Source organism: Athene noctua, chromosome 2, assembly GCF_965140245.1.
Source record: "Athene noctua chromosome 2, bAthNoc1.hap1.1, whole genome shotgun sequence".
In the NCBI taxonomy this organism is placed as follows: Eukaryota; Metazoa; Chordata; class Aves; order Strigiformes; family Strigidae; genus Athene; species Athene noctua.
In genome coordinates, this window is record NC_134038.1 from 114,943,979 (window position 1) to 114,964,086 (window position 20,108).

The window sequence follows — 20,108 nt, forward strand, 5'->3', positions numbered from 1 at the left end:
CTTTGGGATTTTTGTTGTTGTTTGGAAATTGAAATCTTCAAGAGTGATTTAAGAAAAACGTTGTGAAAGAAGTAAGCAAAATATGAAAACAGAAAATGAACCCCATGAGACAGAAACAACAGAAATCTGTCAAAATATTGACAGATATTCAGCCCCCCTGTGACTGATATGAGCCTAGAGAGGCTGTCGTTCCTGCTGTATCATCAGACATACCCTCGTTCAACTTCAGCTTCTGGACCTGTAGATGGAAACTACTGTGTAAAGTCCTATGATCTCTGGCTGAAAAAATTCAGGAAATGGTCCGCATTGGCCTTAAAAATCTATGGATACTAATTAACAAATTATTCTGAATAACGATATAATAGTGCTTAGAATATATAGTGTTTTCCATTTGAATATCCTACTCTCAGCATTAATTACCCTTCCTCAAAGTTGAATCGTTACCTTTTATTGCCATTTTACAGGTATGGAAACAGAAATGACCAGAGTAAGGTGAGCTGCTCAAGGCTAGCTAGAGAAGTACCAAAAGAGTCATGGTGAGGATGAAATCGTTTATCACTCTTATGCAGCTATCTTCAGATTTCTTGCTTCATAAGAGTCTAAGAAACTCCCTAGGAGTCTAAGGACTTTCAAAAGTCCCACAGAGATCTTAACTGGACCTGCAGCTTCCTGACAAGCTTTATAAAACTCACCTCATGAGCTTTACCCCAGTACATGTGACTTCCCCTCAGTGGAAGGGTAAAACAGACCAAATTAGATCTGAGTGGGTGTAGGTTTAGCCCACAAGGATTTTTCCCAACTGTGTTTTGATCTGTTCCACCCAAAATATGTGCTGTAATTAGGTGCATATCTCTAGCAGGATATGGGATGTCGGGGGTGGAACTGGGGCAGCTGTGTCTGGGATCACAACCTCTTTGTCCCTGCTTCAGCGGACGTTGGAGAACCTCAGACATTATTATTCCTTGGGCTGGACAAAATTGGGGGCAAACAGCTTTTCTTGGTGAAATTTTTTACTACTGTTCTGAAAGGTTCTCAGCCATGGCCTTTTGCTGAATAATGTAGCCTTTTTATCACATCTGAACACTGTGTCCAAATGCAGTGTTTTACAAAGCAGCAAAACCCATAACAAGGCAGAATCAATAAATACAGTGCAATTCCCTTTGGCGATTCAAGCATTCTGGTAAAATTAGGATCTGATTATAGCTGTGGAAACCTGTTTTCCTGAATACTAACAAACACATTTTTCTTGACATGAAAGCTTTTCAAAGCTGTGGCCAGTGCTGGCTTTGAGCAATCTATAGTTTCCAGCATATTCTTTTTCTTTTCCCAGATAGACACACACTGTGCTGACACATCCTTCTAAAAAATCTTATTTTCCACTTTAAAACTAACCCTGAAACAATAAAACCCAAATAAGCAAAAGTGGCCAAGAATATCACAAGGAGAGGGAATTGGGACATTTTCAATGCATTGTCAAAGCCAAAGATTTTTCTCATGATGTATCAATTCTGACAAAGTTTTGTAACAGAGACTGAAGGAGCTGTCTAGCTCAGCTGATAGTGAATTCACTGGAGCCCTGATCCAGGATTTCAGAAATACAGGTTCAAGTTCTTTTTTGAGTCTCAGTGGCCTTGAATGAAAATACTCAACCTGAACTAGGCATGGAAGGAAATGAAGTAGGGTTTTTTCTACCCCTTGTTAGTGTGCTGATGGCCAGGATACGTGAAAAAATACAGAATGTGATCCCATTTTCACACAATTATTTTATTTCAAAAATTTGTCTGACAAGTTTTGATTTCTTTCCAGCCAGTCATTACTTTGAGACCTGAAAGCTGTCCAAGAAGTGAAGTGGTGATTCACTAGTCAGCTTTAGCAAAACTCCACTAAAAATCTAACTACCCAGCCTGGCAGAGTTTAATAACAAAATATGAAGCAATAGCAAACCTTCATGGCTTGATTAATTGGCACTGAAAGCTTTAGGACTTCCAATGTAGCAAAACAAGAGCCTCTTTCAGAGGCGCATTCTGGGGTCAAGCATGATAATACCAACAATAATGCCATAAGTGCTTTCACAGTCTCACCACACTCTTTCTAAGCCTGGACATCACTAGTCTCTCTCAGGTTTAGGGTCTAGAGCTGACCCTAGGGATTGGCAAAAGGTTTAGCATGGCAGGCTTTGTAGGGCATCAGACATCTCCTTTGGGTTACCAAAAGCAATGGGATTTGCAGCAGTCAGAACACCTGGACCACATATTTGCAGACCCTCTGGCACTGCTGCTCTGTCTGAGCAACGGGTCCATCTGAACATGGAGGTACAAGAGCTGCTGCTTCTGCAGCTTTTCGCTCAGGCAGCATCAGAAGGGCTGCAGAATTCACAGCAAAGGACTTGGACTGGTCCCTAGACCCCTCTACTCCTTCTGGTCCCCCCAGCATGAGTCTTTCCTCTCTCCTCCATTCTCTCCCTCCCCTGCAGCTCTGGAGGAGCAGAGGGTAAGCAGTAAATGCTGTAGGAGGAAAAGCTTCTTGCAGCACTGGAGATGGGTCAAACCAGTGCCTGCAGGTCCTGTGTGGGTGCTGTGCATGGAAAGAAGGAGAGGAGCTCCACTCATCCCAAAGCTTTCCAGAGTTCCCCCACCCTTCACAGGCCTTATGTTGCTGTCTCTTTGTCCACTCCTCCTGTCAAAGCTGAACATCACAGACCCCTTCCTCTGCCAAACTTTCCCATCCTCACCATGGCCCTCCTGTTCCAGGGTCCCACTGATCCCTCTCAGTCACACTTCCTTCTTCTGAAGACCCTTTGCCCACCTTCCCCAGAAGAAGGCGGCTTCCCCACAGTTCCAGCTGTGTTGGATGCTGGGGAGAAATCTTTGAACCGGTTCCATGCAGCACCACCTCCACAACTGGGAAGCCCTGAGCTAAATCAGATCACTGCTCAGACCTCCAGTGCCTGCAGGGACAGAGGACTGCTACACCTGGGCTGGGGTCTGCTGTCATCTTTGCCCATCCTGGCCAGGAGCACACTTGACTTCTGCTCTTAGCCATGGGTGATGTGGGTAAGTGATGCAGAGAATTAACCAGAGGGGACAGTTCTGTGACTGTCCTTTCTCTACCAAGTTAGCTTGAGTGAAAGCAGCCACACTCTGAAACAGCATTTCAGCAGGCTGTGAGGATTGAGTTAGAAAACAGGGCAATTACATATAAAACCAGTGGCTGCCAACAGTCCTGAGCAAAGATGTAAGCTCCTTGACAGACCAGCTTCTACTTAGCTGTGGAAAGACTTTGCATTTCCTCTGTAATTGAGGCTGTGTCAGTGGCACAAGAAGGAAAGGGCCATCATTTCAACTGGACGTGATCTCAAAGGAGGTTGACAAATGGTGCTGTGCTCACACCCTGAACCCGAACCTTTTGGATCCATCCCAGTCCAATCTTAATGAAGCGAAAGGACAATTTCCCCTCACCACCTTTAATAACCAGTTCCCTTGCCTCTGAAGTAATCCAAGAGCCTCATGCTGTGTCTGCAATTTCTGCAGCATCCTTTACATGACAAAGCAATCTGGGCTGACCGCAATAATTCATCCAGTGCTAGGATTATTTCTCCCGAGGCAGTGTTCAGTGCTACAGACTACAGTGTTGCGTGCATTTTTTTCTTTCATGTTACTTCTGGGCATGGTTCTCTATGATAATTTTATTCTGAGGTCCCCCAAGGTATTGTTCTACTCAGTCATATGAAAAATAGGAAAATAACGCACCTTCATCCCAGTTCCACAGACGGGCCATTCATCAGCACAAAACCAACTTTACAACCTAGGAGGAAGCTGCTCCATGCACTGACTAGCTACGAATTTCCAATATGGTCTCAAGCTACAGCAGGCCATCAGCCACAATGGAGCGATATGATATCTGGGAGTACTTGTATAATGGAAACAAATGATAGTGTCCAAGCCCAAGGGATGACCTATGGTTACCCTCAATTTTTGAAATAGAGGCAGTATATCAATCTGTTAGGACCTGCATTTCCTTGTAGTTACAGAAGATATCTAATTTATTTTCAGATTTCTTAGTTATTTAGATAGTTCTTGAAATGTTTTTCCGCCCTTATCATCTGCTCACAAGAACAGAATTTGTCCATTTAAACAAAACATGGGATTGGCAGAAGGAATGCAGAGATTTCTTCCCCTTGCATGTCCAACATTGTTCAACAAAACCAATGCTTTTGGGAGGGATTTTATCTCAGCTTGTGCCATAAGCATTCTCATTGTATTTGCATCCTGATACCCTTCTGCAGGAGCCTGAATGCAGACCTCTGGGAATGAGTCTCCTCACAGTCACAGGGGATCATCTGTGTCCATCTCTTGGAGATGGACAGGCTCTTAGAAGGCCTCTGTTTGAATCTGACCTTCTCCAGATTCAGACTCTGCTCAGGACAGGGCTTTCAGGAACTCTGATTTGTGGATCATATGCTGATGCTCTCTGGGTCAGCCACATCTGAACACAGGCTGCTGAGTTGTGGCAACTCTTCAAGGCAGCCCCATATCTGGGGGTTAACAGAGACCATTTTGTCTGAGAATGGGATGTAAAATCCAGCAGTCAGAGTCACAGGCAGGGAAAGCACAGACTGAAAGCACAAGTGGAGAGTGCAAACTTGTCTTTCTGGGTGCTCTTCAGTTCCCCAACTTCTCTGAAAACTGCAGTGCACATCTCCCCATCACATCACCTGCCAAGGCAATGATCCAGCTCACGTGGTTGCAAGTGGATCCTGTTTAGATGAGAGCTCTGTCAAATGTGTGTGCATGAGAGCTTCAGCACAGCTGTAGGTTAATAGACAAGCAGGAGGAAGACCCCATGTGGAGCAGATGCAATGGTGTGTTTCAGACCTAAAGGGAGTGTGGGATAAAACAGGAGCTGGGCTATCAAGGAGTCAATGGTACAAGGCAATACAGCATGTTAGCAAGAGATAGAAAAGCAGCCCAGGGGAGAAGAATGGAGATAAGCCCTGAGGCAGATTCTGTTTGTCTCTTTGGCAATCCATATAGTAAAAAAGAGAGAGTGCATCTCTAGCAGAAAGATGTACAATGAGGTAAAATTCTTCTAGAGAAGGAGGAGTGGGGAAGTGGAGGATTTATTAGCTCAATTTTTTAAGCAATTCATTTTGCTTTTCAAGAGGCTGTTAAAAGAAAAAAGCCAATGAGTCAAGAAGCCCTAAATTAGCTAGGAAGGCACTTTAGCAAATGAAGGGCTTGATTATTCTGTGATTTGGACTAGATTCAGGAGAAGGTATAAAATATGCAACAAATATTACAGGACTAGCTGCCCCCATGGATGCAGCTCTACCTCATGAGCTGGACTGTGCGTGCTGTAATGGAAAACTTAGAATTGTAGAATCATAGAATAGTTTGGTTTGGAAGCAACCAACCATTACATCTAGTCCACACACCCCACACCCCCCCTTCCAATAAGCAGGGACATCTTTAACTAGATCAGGTTGCTCAGAGCCCCATCCAAGATGACCTTGAAAGTTTCCAGGGATGGAGCATCTACCTCTCTGGGCAACCTGTTCCAGTGATTCACCACCCTCACTGTAAAAAAATTTCTTCCTGACATCTAGTCTGAATCTATTCTCTTTTAGTTTAAAACCATTGCTCCTTGTCCTATAGCAACAGTCCCTGCTAAAATGTCTGCTCCCATCTTTCTTATAAGCCCCCTCTAAGGTTTGAAAGACCACAAAAAGGTCTCCCTGGACCCTTCTTTTATTCAGGCTCAACAACCCTAACTCTCTCAATCTTTCTTCACAGAAGAGTTGTTCCATCTTTCTGATCATTTTTGTAGCCCTCCTCTGGACATGCTCCAACAGGTCCATGACTTTCCTGTACTGACGGGTCCAGAGCTGAAAGCGGTACTCCAAGTGGGCTCTCACCAGAGTGGAATAGAGCATCAGACTCTTTGAAACCTCCAGGAAAACCACTTTGCCTGTGTGCTGCAATACTGCCCTCAGGAGAAATCAGAAGTCCAGGCATACCTTGCTTGGATGTACACAAAGGGAAAAAGTACCAGAAAAGGAGAGTTGTCTTAGGATCCCTGACCTAAATCACTGAATTGAAGCAGAGGCAGAAGCTGAGTGTGTGAAGGAGCAATTAGAGGTGAGGACACTGGGAACATGCTGCCTCTTCATCATATAGCTGTGCTACAACCTTGTGGGTGACCTTGGAAAATGATGAACGAAAAAGAGTGTTGGGAAGGAGACTGACTGTAGAGAATGAGCAAGGACAAACTGTAACAACTCTCACAGCTGTCTGAAACCTCTGGCATTCCTCAGCCTCCCTATTCCTGCAACACCACCAACCCTGGCTAATGTTCCCACCTGCTCCTGCACCTTTCCCCTCAGCATCATCCCGTACTCTTCTGGATCGTAGCAGACTCTTCCAAAGATTCATCTTCACCTGAATCCCTCCAAAATCTCTTCCAGCCTCCTGATCTACAGACACCAAATAAGAGTTAGAAAACGCTTCATACTCAGAGCAGCCCTGGTCCAGATGGATTTTGCCTTTCTTTTAGAGCTGCCTAAGGATGTATCAACAAACAAGTCAGCTCACCTCTGATCCAAGAAGGGCATCATTGCAAATCAAAGTGAGATTTTATCTTTTTGGCCCTAATCTCTTACTTTCCTGCATGAACCTGGCATGGGGGTGGGCTCCCTGGACCTCTCCTCTGAATTGCAGCTGTCCACATGAACCACAGTAAGGTCAGACTTTTACACATGCCAATAACTTCGTATCCTGCATTACCCTGTAAGAAGTAAACTGGGCTTCAAGTGCATGCTAGCTTATCTCCTCCCTTACCAGAATAAAGCTCATAAGGAAATGTGAGGCCTCCCTGAGGGTGCTGGGAAGACACGGTGGATAACAGGAAATTTTTGGAAGGGGATTTGAGAAGTGGATTTTACTCGCTCCCTATATTGATAAAGGCTTATCATATTTCTTTGCAAAACCTGAAACCACATGGTGAGACACCGTTTTTAAATGTTAATGCATCTTTAGAGAATAATCAGTAATGTTTGATGGCTTGTGCTAGCTCTAGGAGAGGCTTCTTTGTTGTTTAAGAAATGAAACGGCATTCATCTGGAGTTTCTTGTCATTACTGGATGAAAGAAAGGTTATTTCTTTAGCAAAAAAAAAAAAAAAGGAAAGAGAAGATCTGAACGATAAACATTATAAAATACTTATCTTCCCAGATGTCTCTGGGATAATGTGAGCTAAAAGGAAATGCTTATCTCACTGAAGGACAGCTTTTGGCAACATGTTTTTTTACACAGTGCTAAATTATTTTAAGAGCACAGGACAAAGGTAGAGGGATCTGCTTAAAAGAGTGAAGTACAAACCAAGATGTAGTGCCTCTTCAAGTCCTGTTACTGAATCACTGTGTAACCTTGGGTAAGGCACACAGCCCTTTCTGCCTCGGCTTCTGCATGGGGACAATAATTGGTGTAATAACCAACATGAAAAGTATTTTTGTGACTTCTTACAGGTTACTGTATGTGTCAAGTGTTGTGTGATTATATGTTTTTAATCACAGCTTTCTGTATGTACTGTTCTCTAAAGAAGCATTCCCTCATTAGCTGGTAGATTTATGTGCTTTTTGAAGCAATCCATCAGCCAAGTATGGTTCACCTCCAGGGCTGGGTTCAGCTGCATATATCAATAGGCAGCACTGACTGTCAGCTGTCCAAAGCACCCGCTTCCTCATGCATGAAAGAGCAGAATTCATCCTGGACAGCCTTTGGTTGTTCTCAAGAATGGACCACATTTAAAAAATAATTACAGATTTTGGTGCTTCCAGTTCTGAGGTCAAGTAAGGGGTGCTCCAGGAAGCCTGCCTTCTGGAAAACATGAGAGCCTTTAACTAAATATAAAGGCTTTTTAGATATCTCTTGATACACACATAAAGTGGAAGGCCAAAAATCACTATTCATTTTTGATATTCATAGGCACTTTTTTTATTTTTAATTTTGTTTTTAAGATGATGCTGTCTCTTTATTTTGTTATCTTATCAGGAATTTGTCAATTTGCTGTTTACCTTTTAAGCATTTATTTGCTTTTCTTCATTTTATAAACCCTGCTGACAGAATGTAGAAATCACGTCAGGTAAGGAAGTGCATTTCCTTCCTGAATAGGTGCATTCTGCTTTCTCGTCTCAGAAAGCTGCTGTTTCATACATGACAAAAAGATTTCAGTCTGAGAAGAATAATACCTACTCGTTAATAAATAACTTGTACAAATAAGAACCAGGAGCAAAACTACTGTTTGATGGATTTGCCTGTGAGGAAGTTAGGTCATTGTGTGACCTTGGATGATTAATTTTACATTCCTGTGTCTGTGCTTCCTCGTCCATCCATTCTTCTGCCTTGCCTGCTTCACACTCAAGGTAGTCAGGGCAAGGACTATTTCTCATTATATGTACATTTAGTAGCCAGCACTATGGGTATTACAGCACTGTAAAATGCATGTACAAGAAGCAACACCTTGGGGCAGAGATAAGAATGCACCTTGCACATCGCGTTGGATCACAGGGTGACAGACACCTGTGATAACAAGCCACAGTCCCCTGGCCCTTGCTGGGGGCATTCCCTGTGTAGGGGCAAAGCTCGTGCAGTGGGAATGCAACAAGGATGTGCCTCTGCCATGGCAGGGCAATGACAGGGACATGCATATTTGAGGGGGTGATGCGATGAGAGTGCTGGGTCATGTGGTGGAGACAAGATGTCTCTTCATGGGCAACACAAACCTGCTGATGACACACACTGTCTCAAGACCTGATTTGTTTACCTCACTTGCAGCATAACCTCTAGAGGAGAAATCCCTGGGAAACCACGTTTCTGCTTAAATGCCATAGGTATGGGCCCAGGGACTCCAAGGCTAGCCTGGTGGTCTCCATCTAGCCCATCTGCCATGCAGTGACCATGCAGTTGATTTGACATAGGCAGGATGGCCTAGGAAGGATCATTTCCAGAAGGGTCTTGACATTATCCACTGCAAGGGCAGGTGGTATTTGGAGAGTCTGACCTTCAACCAACACTACAGATGTGACATATCATATCGTATCATATCACATCATATCATATCATATCATATCATTGCTCTACTTCAGACTACAGTTGCTGTAGCCTGGACAGCTAAGGTTTAGTCTAAATGCAGCCCTTCAAGTTGTACATGCTGCCTGAACCCCAAGAAAAGTCTATGCATCCCCAGTGAGAGTCCTGATTCTCTGGTCCAGCCCATGGCCATAGCTTCAAGTATCTCTTTCATCATGGGGAAATTCCCTAGGCATTTATTTACTGCTGGAGGTGCATTTCCTAGCAGGAGATGAGTCTATTAGGGACATATTCCCTAGCAGAGCCACTGAGCCTCAAGAACACAAGGCAGCCTCCCCCTGCCTTGCCTAGTTCTGATTTTCCCTGCACACCTTCTACCAGTACATGGGACCAAGCACCAGTTGCACAGACACACACATGCCATAAAGCCTGCAGTGTTTCTGCTCTCAGGTGAAACATTTTCTGCAAGCAAAGAAAGAAAGAAGGACTGATCGTAAAAATAATAAAGAAAAAAGCCACACAAAGGGGAAAAAGGAGAGGGGAATTTTTTTTTTTCTTACAGTCGGTTGTGATTTCGTAGGGGGAGTTGAGGCGCGCGTCTCCGCAGGGTGAAGTGCTCACATACAGATGGAACAGGATGTTCTCCCTCAGCCTGTAGCCTCCCTCTTTTAATCGCACGAAGATTGATCGCTCCCAGTCTTCTCGCCGTTTGCTATGATCACAAAAGAGGTTCCAGGTCATTTGTTACATGCCAAATCAGAAACATTTCTGCTCTCTCTCTCTCTGTTTTTCTCCCTCTGTTGTTTGTTTTTATTAGCACCTGGCATCATATATTTTGCCTAGTGACAACAAGTGAAAAACAATAAGCTTCTCCAAGTGTGAAGAAATGTGTGAAGGGGGTCAAAACTGTCAAAGTGCTTTTGGCTTCCTTACCTAGAATATGTTCTAACGATTAAACGTGGATTTTTGAAGGGTAACTCTCCTTCCTCACATTCATGGATGCATAAACCCATTGATTTTAAAGAGGTTCTGGTGCATGAAAGAAGGAAAAGATCTTTTAGGCTCTCATGTGAACAAATCAGTTCTGCTCATCACAATGCCTGGGCACGTGTTTAAATCCCATTAACATCACAGCAACCGAGACGTGTATTTATATGCTCCACTGAAAAGGGCCTCTAATAAAGCACCCAGATTTTACAGCCCCTGCTAACCCTCCCTGCTCCCCGGGCATTGCTTTTCTTCCCCATTCAACCAGAGCCACCTATGGGTGCTCCATCTAAGCCAGCAGTGTCATCTTGGTCACTTGGCGTCTTTGGAAATCAGAAGCCAACCCGGGAAGTGAGGACAAAACTTGTGCTGGCTTTTCTCAGCTGAATTGAAAAAGATACTTATTAAGATGAAGCTTTTATCTTCGCAGTGGTTCAGCAGCTAGATGGGGACACAGTGCACATATTCCATTAGCAGCAGCTGCCCGGGAGGCCAAGCCCTCCCAGTCCTGCAGTTTGCAGCAATAGCTCGCATTAAGGCTATGCTGCCGTGCGGTTCCTCAGATGATTTACATTTGGGAAGACATGGGTGGTTTCTCTGACAGACAGCTGCCTCCAATATGTACATTTGGGTGATGCCTGTGATTATAATTTTGAAGGTGAATATATGATTAGTGAAATTATGATCAGGCTCCTTTCCCTCTGATGCCATGGTCCTTCCCTCAAAAAACTCAAGGGTCTTTTTTCAGGAATATCTCTGAACAGAATGGCACCTGCAAGTAATGATTTTCCTACGAGGCTCTTAATAAGGCAGAATCCTACCCATTTAATTCATTATAAGACAGCCCATTAACCAAAGCGATTTCTGCTGTTTTCTCTGCCTCCTGTTAGCGTAAACAGGGGTGCTTTCTACTCAGCCTCGGAGCAAGTCCTTGGCTTTAATCCAAGCTGCCTCTGCCTGTTTTCTCCTGGTGCAGCCTCTGTGTTATTGAAGCTGTTTGGGCTGTCACCCTTCCATGGTTTGGGTGTTTTGTCATTTTTTGATGCCGGGATGCGTTTGCTGTCAGGAGGAATTTACAGGCACATTAGCTCACCTATCAGGGACAGGGAGCCACACTGCCTGCCGAACTGGGGCTCCCACATGCAGCTCCTTCATTTCCTGCTGGCTGTGCTGGAATTTCCTAACTGCACTAATTATATTATCACCCTGATACAAGCCTCTGAAATAATAAAATACCTGTAAGTTCTGCTGCTTGAACTTTAGAGCAATTGCAGTTAGTTTTAAATAATTCACTGCAAAATCAGCTGAGAGAATACAAAGCTGTGCAGTCCTAATGTCTGCTATTATTATGTTAAACCTCACCAGAGTGGGGGGCAGCCTGCAGTACTTAGAAACAGTTGCTATGTAGGGTTGGAGTAGTCATTCTTTGGGCTGGATTTGAGGAGTCCACAGCAATCAGCACCCATCCTGGTTTTACTCATTATTTTTCGCTGATTAACCTTGCGCTTTTCCCTCTCCCTGAGTACCAAGAAGGGTCTGCAGCCAGTGTGGCTGATGGGTTGGGTGATAGACAGCTGCTCTAAAAATAGATGGCAGGGCTGGAGGGCAAGGCAGCTTGACTCTTCCTCCAGTAGGCTGAGATACTTTGTATCACATGTGGTCCTGACCTGCCTTTGGGATGGTTTTCTGGGGGCTGAACTCAAATACGAGATTCACCCTGACACAGTGGCTGAATAGGTTTAATGATGAAACTCTGGGAATATTGTTATAAAAGAGTTTGGGATGCAATACTGGCTGCTGTGGCTTAGCAGACATTCTTGTGAGTGGGATGCTTGGGGGATTTCAAAGCCCAGGGGGACTCAAGGACCTTGTGAAAATGGTCCAGGTGGAGCATGAGATGCAGTTCACCAAAGCCACTTCTCCCCTGGCACCAGTACACTTCTGCTGTCCCTCTGGGATAGTGATTTGGAGCTGTGACGGGTGAGAAGGAGTTTGCAGTAGCAGCCCTTAGCAATGCCACTTTGCACAGCCGTACACAACTGCACAAAGCAATGAAGAGAGAAGCCCACAGTGAGCCCACAAATGTCATTCATTCAGGGGGTGGCATTAAAGTGTCATTTCCACATGCTGGCAGTGGCTAAAAGAGCAGAATTTGTCCCTAAAGCTTTGCCTGTTATGAATTTCTGTGGGAGAGTTAGGATTTGAGGCTGATTCAAGAGGAACGTTTAAGAATGTGCTAAATTCTAATCTTGTTCTTAGGTTCATTATTTAGCATAACACACGCATATGATTTGAGCTGACTTCAAGAAGATACTTAAACACATACTTATGGCTTAATATATGCAAAGCGTTTTTTCTGAAACAAGGCCTTGCTCTCTAAAAGGGAAGCAGAGGAGCTGTTTTTAGCGTGTAAACCTATGTACAGGATGTGTCTAGGACTACATCCTACAGCATGGTATCCTAGAGAAACTAACAGCAGGCTTAGAAGGGAAGGAGCTTTGTCTGTTAAGAGGCTAGTAGGACAAAATAAAAGATAGTATATGTAAAATAAGCAGCTGGTTTTTCCAGAAAAAAAAAACACAACAAACCTTAACTGCACTGGATGAAGACTACTTCTTCCTTTTTATGTATAAAATAAACAGTGGTTTGCATCTAACTCACTGGAAGAACTTAGCTCCTGGTAAAATCATCCCTCTGGCTCCTGCAGGGCCACTATAGCAGCAAGATTGCTATGGTGCTGATTTATTTTAAGAATAGGCTATTAGTTTTATTTTTCTTTAAAAAAGAAGAGTTGGATTTTCTTTTATTCCCTACTGGCCAGTTGGTATAAATAATCCCACTGAAATCAATGTGAATTTTACTGCTGTCATTGCAAGAGAATCAGACTAAGGTATTTATGTACTTTTTGATGGTGATTTTTAGAAAAAGCTTCTCAAAAGGTCTTTCTTGTCCTTTTTTACATCAGAAAATTTACGTCTTTTCATCTTTTTCGTGAAAGTCTTGAGAACTGGAGGATTATGGTTGTCATAAAAATGAAATCTGGGAGGGCTAAGGTTTTAATCAGACTGGTTAGAAGCTGTCAGGTTTTTAGTTATGCTTTAAGTTTTTATTTAACTCAAGCTCTAGACAATGAATTGTTGAAAGAAAGTTTCCTTTTGAAGTATTTGTCACTCTCACTTCTTAGAGATGATAAAGTTCCCATTCTGGAACTCTCTATCCCAAGAAAAGTCAGGAGAGTCACACACCTCTAATATTTAGCAATATGAAGAGGAGGGAAAAAAAAAGTAATTTACATATTGCTGCAACTTTGGTTTGTGGATGGGATTGTTCTACAGTTTAAATATCCAAAGCAGTCACCCTATGCACTCTATATAGAAATGGAATAAAATTCCCATAGTACGTGGCAATTAATCTCACCCACAATAGATACTTGATGAGATCTGCTGAGTCCCACTCCAGAGATGTCCATCTCTCTCCACTGGTGATAAAAGGAGCCTTGGGTATCTAGTTCACACTCAACTGACTAACTTACAGACATCTCAGGTGAGGTGTCAGGTGTCAAGAAGTAAATTCAACTTAGTGAATCCATCTCTCCTGGCCTTTAATTCTCTGTCCTAGCCCTAGCTTCTTCAGCCTTTTTTTCCCTGCTCTTTGAAGCCATGCTGCACTTAGGCAAGGACATGTTCTGCTTTCAATGGTAGTATTTGTAAATTCTGGAAAACTCATTACTTTTCAAGGACAGCAACATATAGGAAAATAATCATTGCACTGGAAGTTCCTGAAGTCTGAAATCCAGCTGCAGAGATCACTTTTAGGCTTGATGGGATGAAGATATGTGGAAAATACTGTTGTACTCTTGACAACAAACTTGCCTGTTCCATAGGGAGGGATGGAAAATTTTAGCTCTGTGAGGCAAGAACTATGCTTTAGTTCTTTTTTTGGGTTATGGAACAATCTTTTTGGTCTCAGTTCATAGGTGATTTTGTACAACAGGTTCCTGGCCTGGGAGAGGACTTTAATTTGGGCTAGGTTAATGCAAATGCATAACAGTGCAGAAGCCACATTTGTGTTTCGCCCAGGCCTGAGGAGCTAGTGTGCAGGGAGTACCAGTGGAGGTAACATGACTGTCCTAAACCTGTCCTTTTAGCTATGCAGTAGCACCGTGTGATTTCTCTGCCAGTGGGAGTTTTCTCTCTTTTTCTAGAGAAAAGGGGGTAAATGTGACTTCAACATGCAGAAAATGCATTTTTCATTTCATTTTGAACACCCCCATTTGCTAACCATATGACAAAGCTCCTGATGGTGGCATAAAACTGAATGTAGCAATAAATACTAGAATTAAGGAATATATTATAATACACAGTTTTCTTCCCCATGGACTTTAAGGAAGCAAAATCTGATTTGACAATATCTCTAGCTCTGTCTTTCAAAGGTGCTTAGGCTTGACAGTTTTGTTTTTTTATCATGTGTGCTGGTCAGGGAAGCAGTGGTGCCTGCTCTTGGCTGAACAGAGAGTGATTTGAAGTTATTGTGAAAAGAACTTGTACTGCACTGAGGATTCTCTTAAAAGACTGTTAACATTGATCCAAATAAAATAATAATATGACTGAACATGTTAGGGAGGTGGATCAATACAATAGTTTAAGATACAGTGGTAGCACTTGTTTCCCAAGAGACTGTAGCATGAAGAAAGTACTAGGGCTTCTACACTGCTGAAAACATAATTTAATGTAAACTTGAAAGCAATTCAGATTGAAATAGAATATTGTTTTTGATTAAACCCTTCAAGGCTCTTGTCCCCCTTTGTTAGCCAAGCTCATCTACACAATATACTCTCTTTTCTTCAATTCCAGACTGAAGTGAAAATAACCATTATTTCTATTATCGTTGCTTCCGTGCAACAGTATCATAGGTGCTCACGAGAACACACAATCCTGCTCAGAATAATTCTTGTGTCTGTGACCTGATGCAAAACCTTCTGAAGTTAAAAGGAGTTTTTTCACTGAGGTTAATGGCCTTCAGATAGTCGCATGAAAATACAAGCAAGAATAGAGGGCAGAAGAATGACCTATAGATAAAGGGGGTTTTGTTTGTTTTCTTTCCTTGCTTCCTTCATTCTTTGGACAATAAATGCCACCTCAGCTTCACTTCTGCTCAGTTTTCATAGCATCATAGGATAATTCAGGCTAGAAAGCACCTCAAGCCTCCAGCCCAACCTCCTGCTCAAAGCAGTTTACCAGGTTGCTCAGGGCTTTATCCACTCAGGTTTTGAAAACCTCCAAGAGAGGAGGGAGACTGCACAACCCTGCTGAGTGACATGTTCCACTGCTTGCCTATTCCCTTGGGGACAGTTTGCCCTAGTAGTCACACTAAGCTTCTCTTGTTTCAGTGTGTGCCTGTTGTCTGTCATCTTCCCACTGTGCATCTTGGTAAAGATGCCAGCTTCATTGTATTGTTGACATATGTTCTGCTGGGTTTACCATTCCATCTCCACTCTGACCAGACTCAGCTCCCTCAGCCCCTCCACACAGGCCAAGTGCTCTGGCCCCTGAGCATCTGGGTGGCCTTTGCTGAACCTGCTTCAGATGGTTGATGTCTTTCCTGTATTGGGTGAGCCAAAACTGCACATGGTATTGTAGATGTGGTCTAATGAGTGCGGAGTAGTGGGAGGTGATCACATCCCTTGACTGTCTCTTCGTACAGCCTGGGATCCCGCTGACCCTGTTTGCTGCCAGGCAAACTACTATCTCATGTTCAATTTGCTGTCTGCCTCCAAACCCTGTCTCTTTTCAGCAGAGCTGCTGCCCAGCCAGTAAGGCTTCAGCCTGTATTGTTTCAGGTTATTCTTTCCTCCTCAGTGCAGGACTTCCCATTTGTCCTTGTTGAGTTTCCTGTCAGCCTGCCTGGATAACAACCCAGCCCTCAAGCATATTGACTGGTCCTCCCCACAGTTTGGTGTCCTCTGCAAAGCTTATAACCAAAGCTTATAACCAAGCACTACAAAGCATTTTCCAGGTTGTTGGTAGACATGATTAGCGAGGTCCCAGGATAGACCTCTGCAGTTCCCCACTTATTACCAGCTTCCAGGCAGTATATGACTCATTAACCATTTAAATGGTAACAAGGTGGGTTTGGCTGAAGACAGGAACAATAATTCCTTTGTAGTGATTCTACATACTATAACATTTTAAAACATCGTAAAGAAGAAGTGAGTGATAGCATCTGGAACTTTGGCACAAAGTTTACTGTACTGTTAACACTCATTGATTCTCTAGTGAATCAATGAAGGCATTTATGATTGATAAATCACTTCTTTGAGATATTTCAGCAGCAGCAAGGAAGACAAGAAAATGTCTGCAGTGAGCAAAATGACCCCCTTCCAGTCTCTGGCCAGTGAATGATGCTAATAAGCCTGCACGTAAAGATTTGTACAGAATCATCAGGCTTCATAAAACCCAGCTTTATGAGTCATATCTAATAGCTACTGAAAGAAAATCAGCTGAAGTAAAGGAGCTCATGACCCAACACTTTAGACAATCTAAATGTCTCCTTTTTTTCTGTGCAATGTAGTGGTCCTTCATCAGCTAAAGACTCAGAAAAAACAACATAAAGAAGCAAATAGTTCAGATGTCTTGAGGATGGATCTGTTCCACCAAGCATCAACAGAATTCAGTTACCTTAAGTGTAGCTCCAGCTGTGAGTAGAGGAAGTGAACAAATGCCCTTCTTGCCACGATTTCTGCATGGCAATCATTGACTGCAAGTCCTTGGTCATTAATGTATTCCCCATTTATACATTTGGTACCCGATGACAGCACAATAACCTGAGCTTGCCTGATGTCCAAACCTGTAGGAAGAAAAACAGAAGGGTTGTGAAATTGCTGGGGATGAGTATGATATCATGACTGTTAAAGTCCTCACAGCCCACGCTTTGATGTGGCAGCTCAGACAGCCCTAATGGGATGCTTGTTAAGGTGATGATACGGCCTTTGGAATATGCAGGAATCTCACATCTCTGTGTTATTAGAATAATAAGGGCTCTATTTCAGTCTTGCTGCTAATTCCAAGATAAAAGCTTGCCACGAAGTTTACTTGTTAAATCAATAACTACATCATAGGAGAGCATATGCTGTAGGGAGGTAATAAAGATCTCCTGCAGTGCTGATAAATGGCCAGGTTTTTATGAGCTGTTGAAGACATTTTCTGGTGGGAACACACACTCCCTGTAATGTTAGATTTCATTGCTGTTGCACTATAAGTACTAAATAAAATGCAAGTAACACTTCTGGAGCTGTTCTTTAAAAATCTGAGAGAAAAAACAGATCTGACTTTCAGTCCAGTTTCCTTTTCATTTCTCCAAGAGCAACTACATCGGTTTCTTTTCCACTGTGATCTCAGGGACGGAGCATTCATCACCAAGACCAGCTTTGTTCCTCTGTTGCCTCTCCAGATAAAGGTGATGGCAATTGACAGACAAGTCCTTCTTGATCCAGATAGACACTTTCTATGATTAAATCCTGCTTTCTTCAGAGTCAGTGGCAACATTTTTACAGACTTCAGTAGGACCCAAGTTTCACTGTAAAATGTAGCTCATTCAGCTGTGTGGATAATTTCAAAGAAGAGCCTAAACCGAAATCATCTACTGAACAGCACATTTCAGGATAGATCTCTCTGAATATCAAAGAACAAAGGAGCAGCTCTTGAGAAAAGAGACTTTTCTGGCTGATGGATGCTTCCTCTAGGTGTGACAAAGTAGCCTCAGAGTGTTGGACTCTGACAGCTGTACACGACTGTGTGTAGGCAAACACATGTACAGTATAGCAAGTCAGTCTGCTGGGGTTGGCATGGTGGTACCCGTGTAGTGTCACTTGAGATGCCTTCAGTGTCCTGCCTAACCTCTGTCCAGGAGGCTCTACACCCTCCCCATCCACAAAATGACTCTGGAAATAGATGCCCATGTTTAAGAAACTGAATCAAGCCCTCAAAGTCTGATGAGTCAGTGGCAAAGACAGGTCTGAGGCTGTAAATACCCATAGGGGGAATGGAAACAATCTCACCATGGGTCTCGTGATGCTGTTTCTATGATGTTACTTCAGCTGTAGAAAAGCTTAAGGAATTTATAGAGTCAGCAATATTTTTTTTTTTCTTTTGATGAAGCCTACTGAGTTCCAGAAAAAACAAAAAATTGCAGAGGTTTTTTGGGTTGGAAGCACCATGGTTGGGGCTATGTTCTTGCATAAGATCCATTGGTGTGATATAAGAAAACAGCTGAATGGAGAAGGAAACTGTATTTTAAACATAAAGGGCTAGTGTTGCCAGTGATGTCCCAGTTAGTAAATAGGATCAGTAATACTTCATAATCTCCACACAGCATTGGGACTAGTGGTGGATGCCATGCTATAGCACTGTTGACATGCTTAATGTATATAATAGTAAATTATATGAAAATTATGTCATGCCTATATCAAAATGATAACCACATCAGCAGTACAAAAGGTTTAGTAGTATTGTGTCATTGCAGCATTCGGACATTTGTAGGAGATGTATAAGTATTGTGAAAAATTCAGTTAATCACACCTGACCCCCTGGTTGTGACAGTCTCATATAGAAGTTGTTATAGGTACTAGTGACAAAGTACACATCACTCTATGCCTGTGTTGGAAGTTTAATCTCTATTTTTTACTATGAATGTGGCCCTAAAAAGTGGTTTTTAGGAGTATTTATTAAAAAAAACCCAACAAACCAAACCAAACAAAGAGAACTGCAATCTAGAAAACCCAAGTAGTGAAGATGGGAGCATGTGGGAGAACGAATGGAGAAATGGAATTGCAAAGCATTTATGTTTATTCCAGTTACTAGATAAAAAGTTGGGGTGAGCAAATGGCTATTTCCCTACAAAGAAAGGCATTTATACTCTGTACATTAGAATTGCTTTCGTGTCATTTTGCTTTAGGGTCACTGCTTTCATGAGAAAAATAATAGGTATCTTAGATCAGACACCTGCCTGTCTAGTTAACTGTGTCTTTCACATGGACTGACACCAAACATTTCCTCAGGCACTGCCTGCAACAGAGGTGTCTGGGTCCCTTTCAGCACCTCAAAAAGTATCGTATACTTTGCTGAACAGATTGTAGTATTTTCCTTGGTTGGAAGGTCTATGACAAAAATCAGCTGTTTTTTGGTTTTATTTTGTTTATTTACCAATGTGGACAGGGTCTTGTTTTCCTCAGCACAGCAGAAGTACACCAGGAGACAATTCCCTTGTTCAGAAACCCATAAGCCTCTCTGCCTGCACCTGAGGACCTCCATCAATACTCCTTCTCAGGTCAGTGAGACGACTGCTTCCTTCTCCTGATATTAGCATACCCCTAATGTGCCTCCTCAACTCCCCCTTCACCTCGCAGTCAAAGCACCACCCTCTGCAAACACAGAGCAAAACATCTGGGGAAGCCATCCTGCTCTCCTGCTCTCCAGGATGTATACCTTACACAGCCCTCCCAATCAGTACAGTGCATGGTGTGATTCCTTTTATTTTTTCAGACATTTTATTCATAAATAAGCTTAACTCTTTCTTCGAGTATCGATGTAAGATGATGAACACACTCAGGATTTTCTGTGAGGTCTGGATTTATTCACAAATGAAACACAAAGGCACCCAACATCTACTGATGCAGTAATAATATGAATCCCTCTGATGTTGTTTGCTGTCACAATGTCCCCCTGCACAGTAATAGAAAGTGTGCTTGAGGTGCTCATTTCTGGGTGAATTAACTCCATATGTTGGGTTTCAGTGATATGGGGCCCCACTAGGTAGTCATATGTGGACACAGCCTGGGGTGTCTGCCAGTCCTGGCAAGGTGTATGTGTTTGCAGAACATCACTTAGATGTTGCCTGGGGCTGGAGGCAATCATTTCCAAGAATTTGCAGAACCGGTCTGAGTGTTAAACCTTAAAAATCTCCATGTATTTTTGCAATGACAGAAAATAATCCATGTTCCTCCATGCTCAGAAATACTCAAGAATTATGTCTCACTACT

General features: G+C 42.9%; 1 protein-coding gene across 2 annotated transcripts in view; it reads right to left on the reverse strand.

Moving 5' to 3' along the window:
* The window catches only part of ADARB2 (adenosine deaminase RNA specific B2 (inactive)), a 315,813-nt gene that overhangs the window by 30,893 nt on the left and 264,812 nt on the right, over window positions 1-20,108 (reverse strand). For both annotated transcript variants that reach the window (XM_074899956.1, XM_074899955.1), the window contains 2 exons: window positions 16,750-16,918; window positions 9,646-9,797 (listed from right to left, as the gene is read on the reverse strand). In XM_074899956.1, coding sequence (XP_074756057.1) covers window positions 9,646-9,797; window positions 16,750-16,918 — 321 coding nt within the window. The remainder of the gene's footprint in view (window positions 1-9,645; window positions 9,798-16,749; window positions 16,919-20,108) is intronic.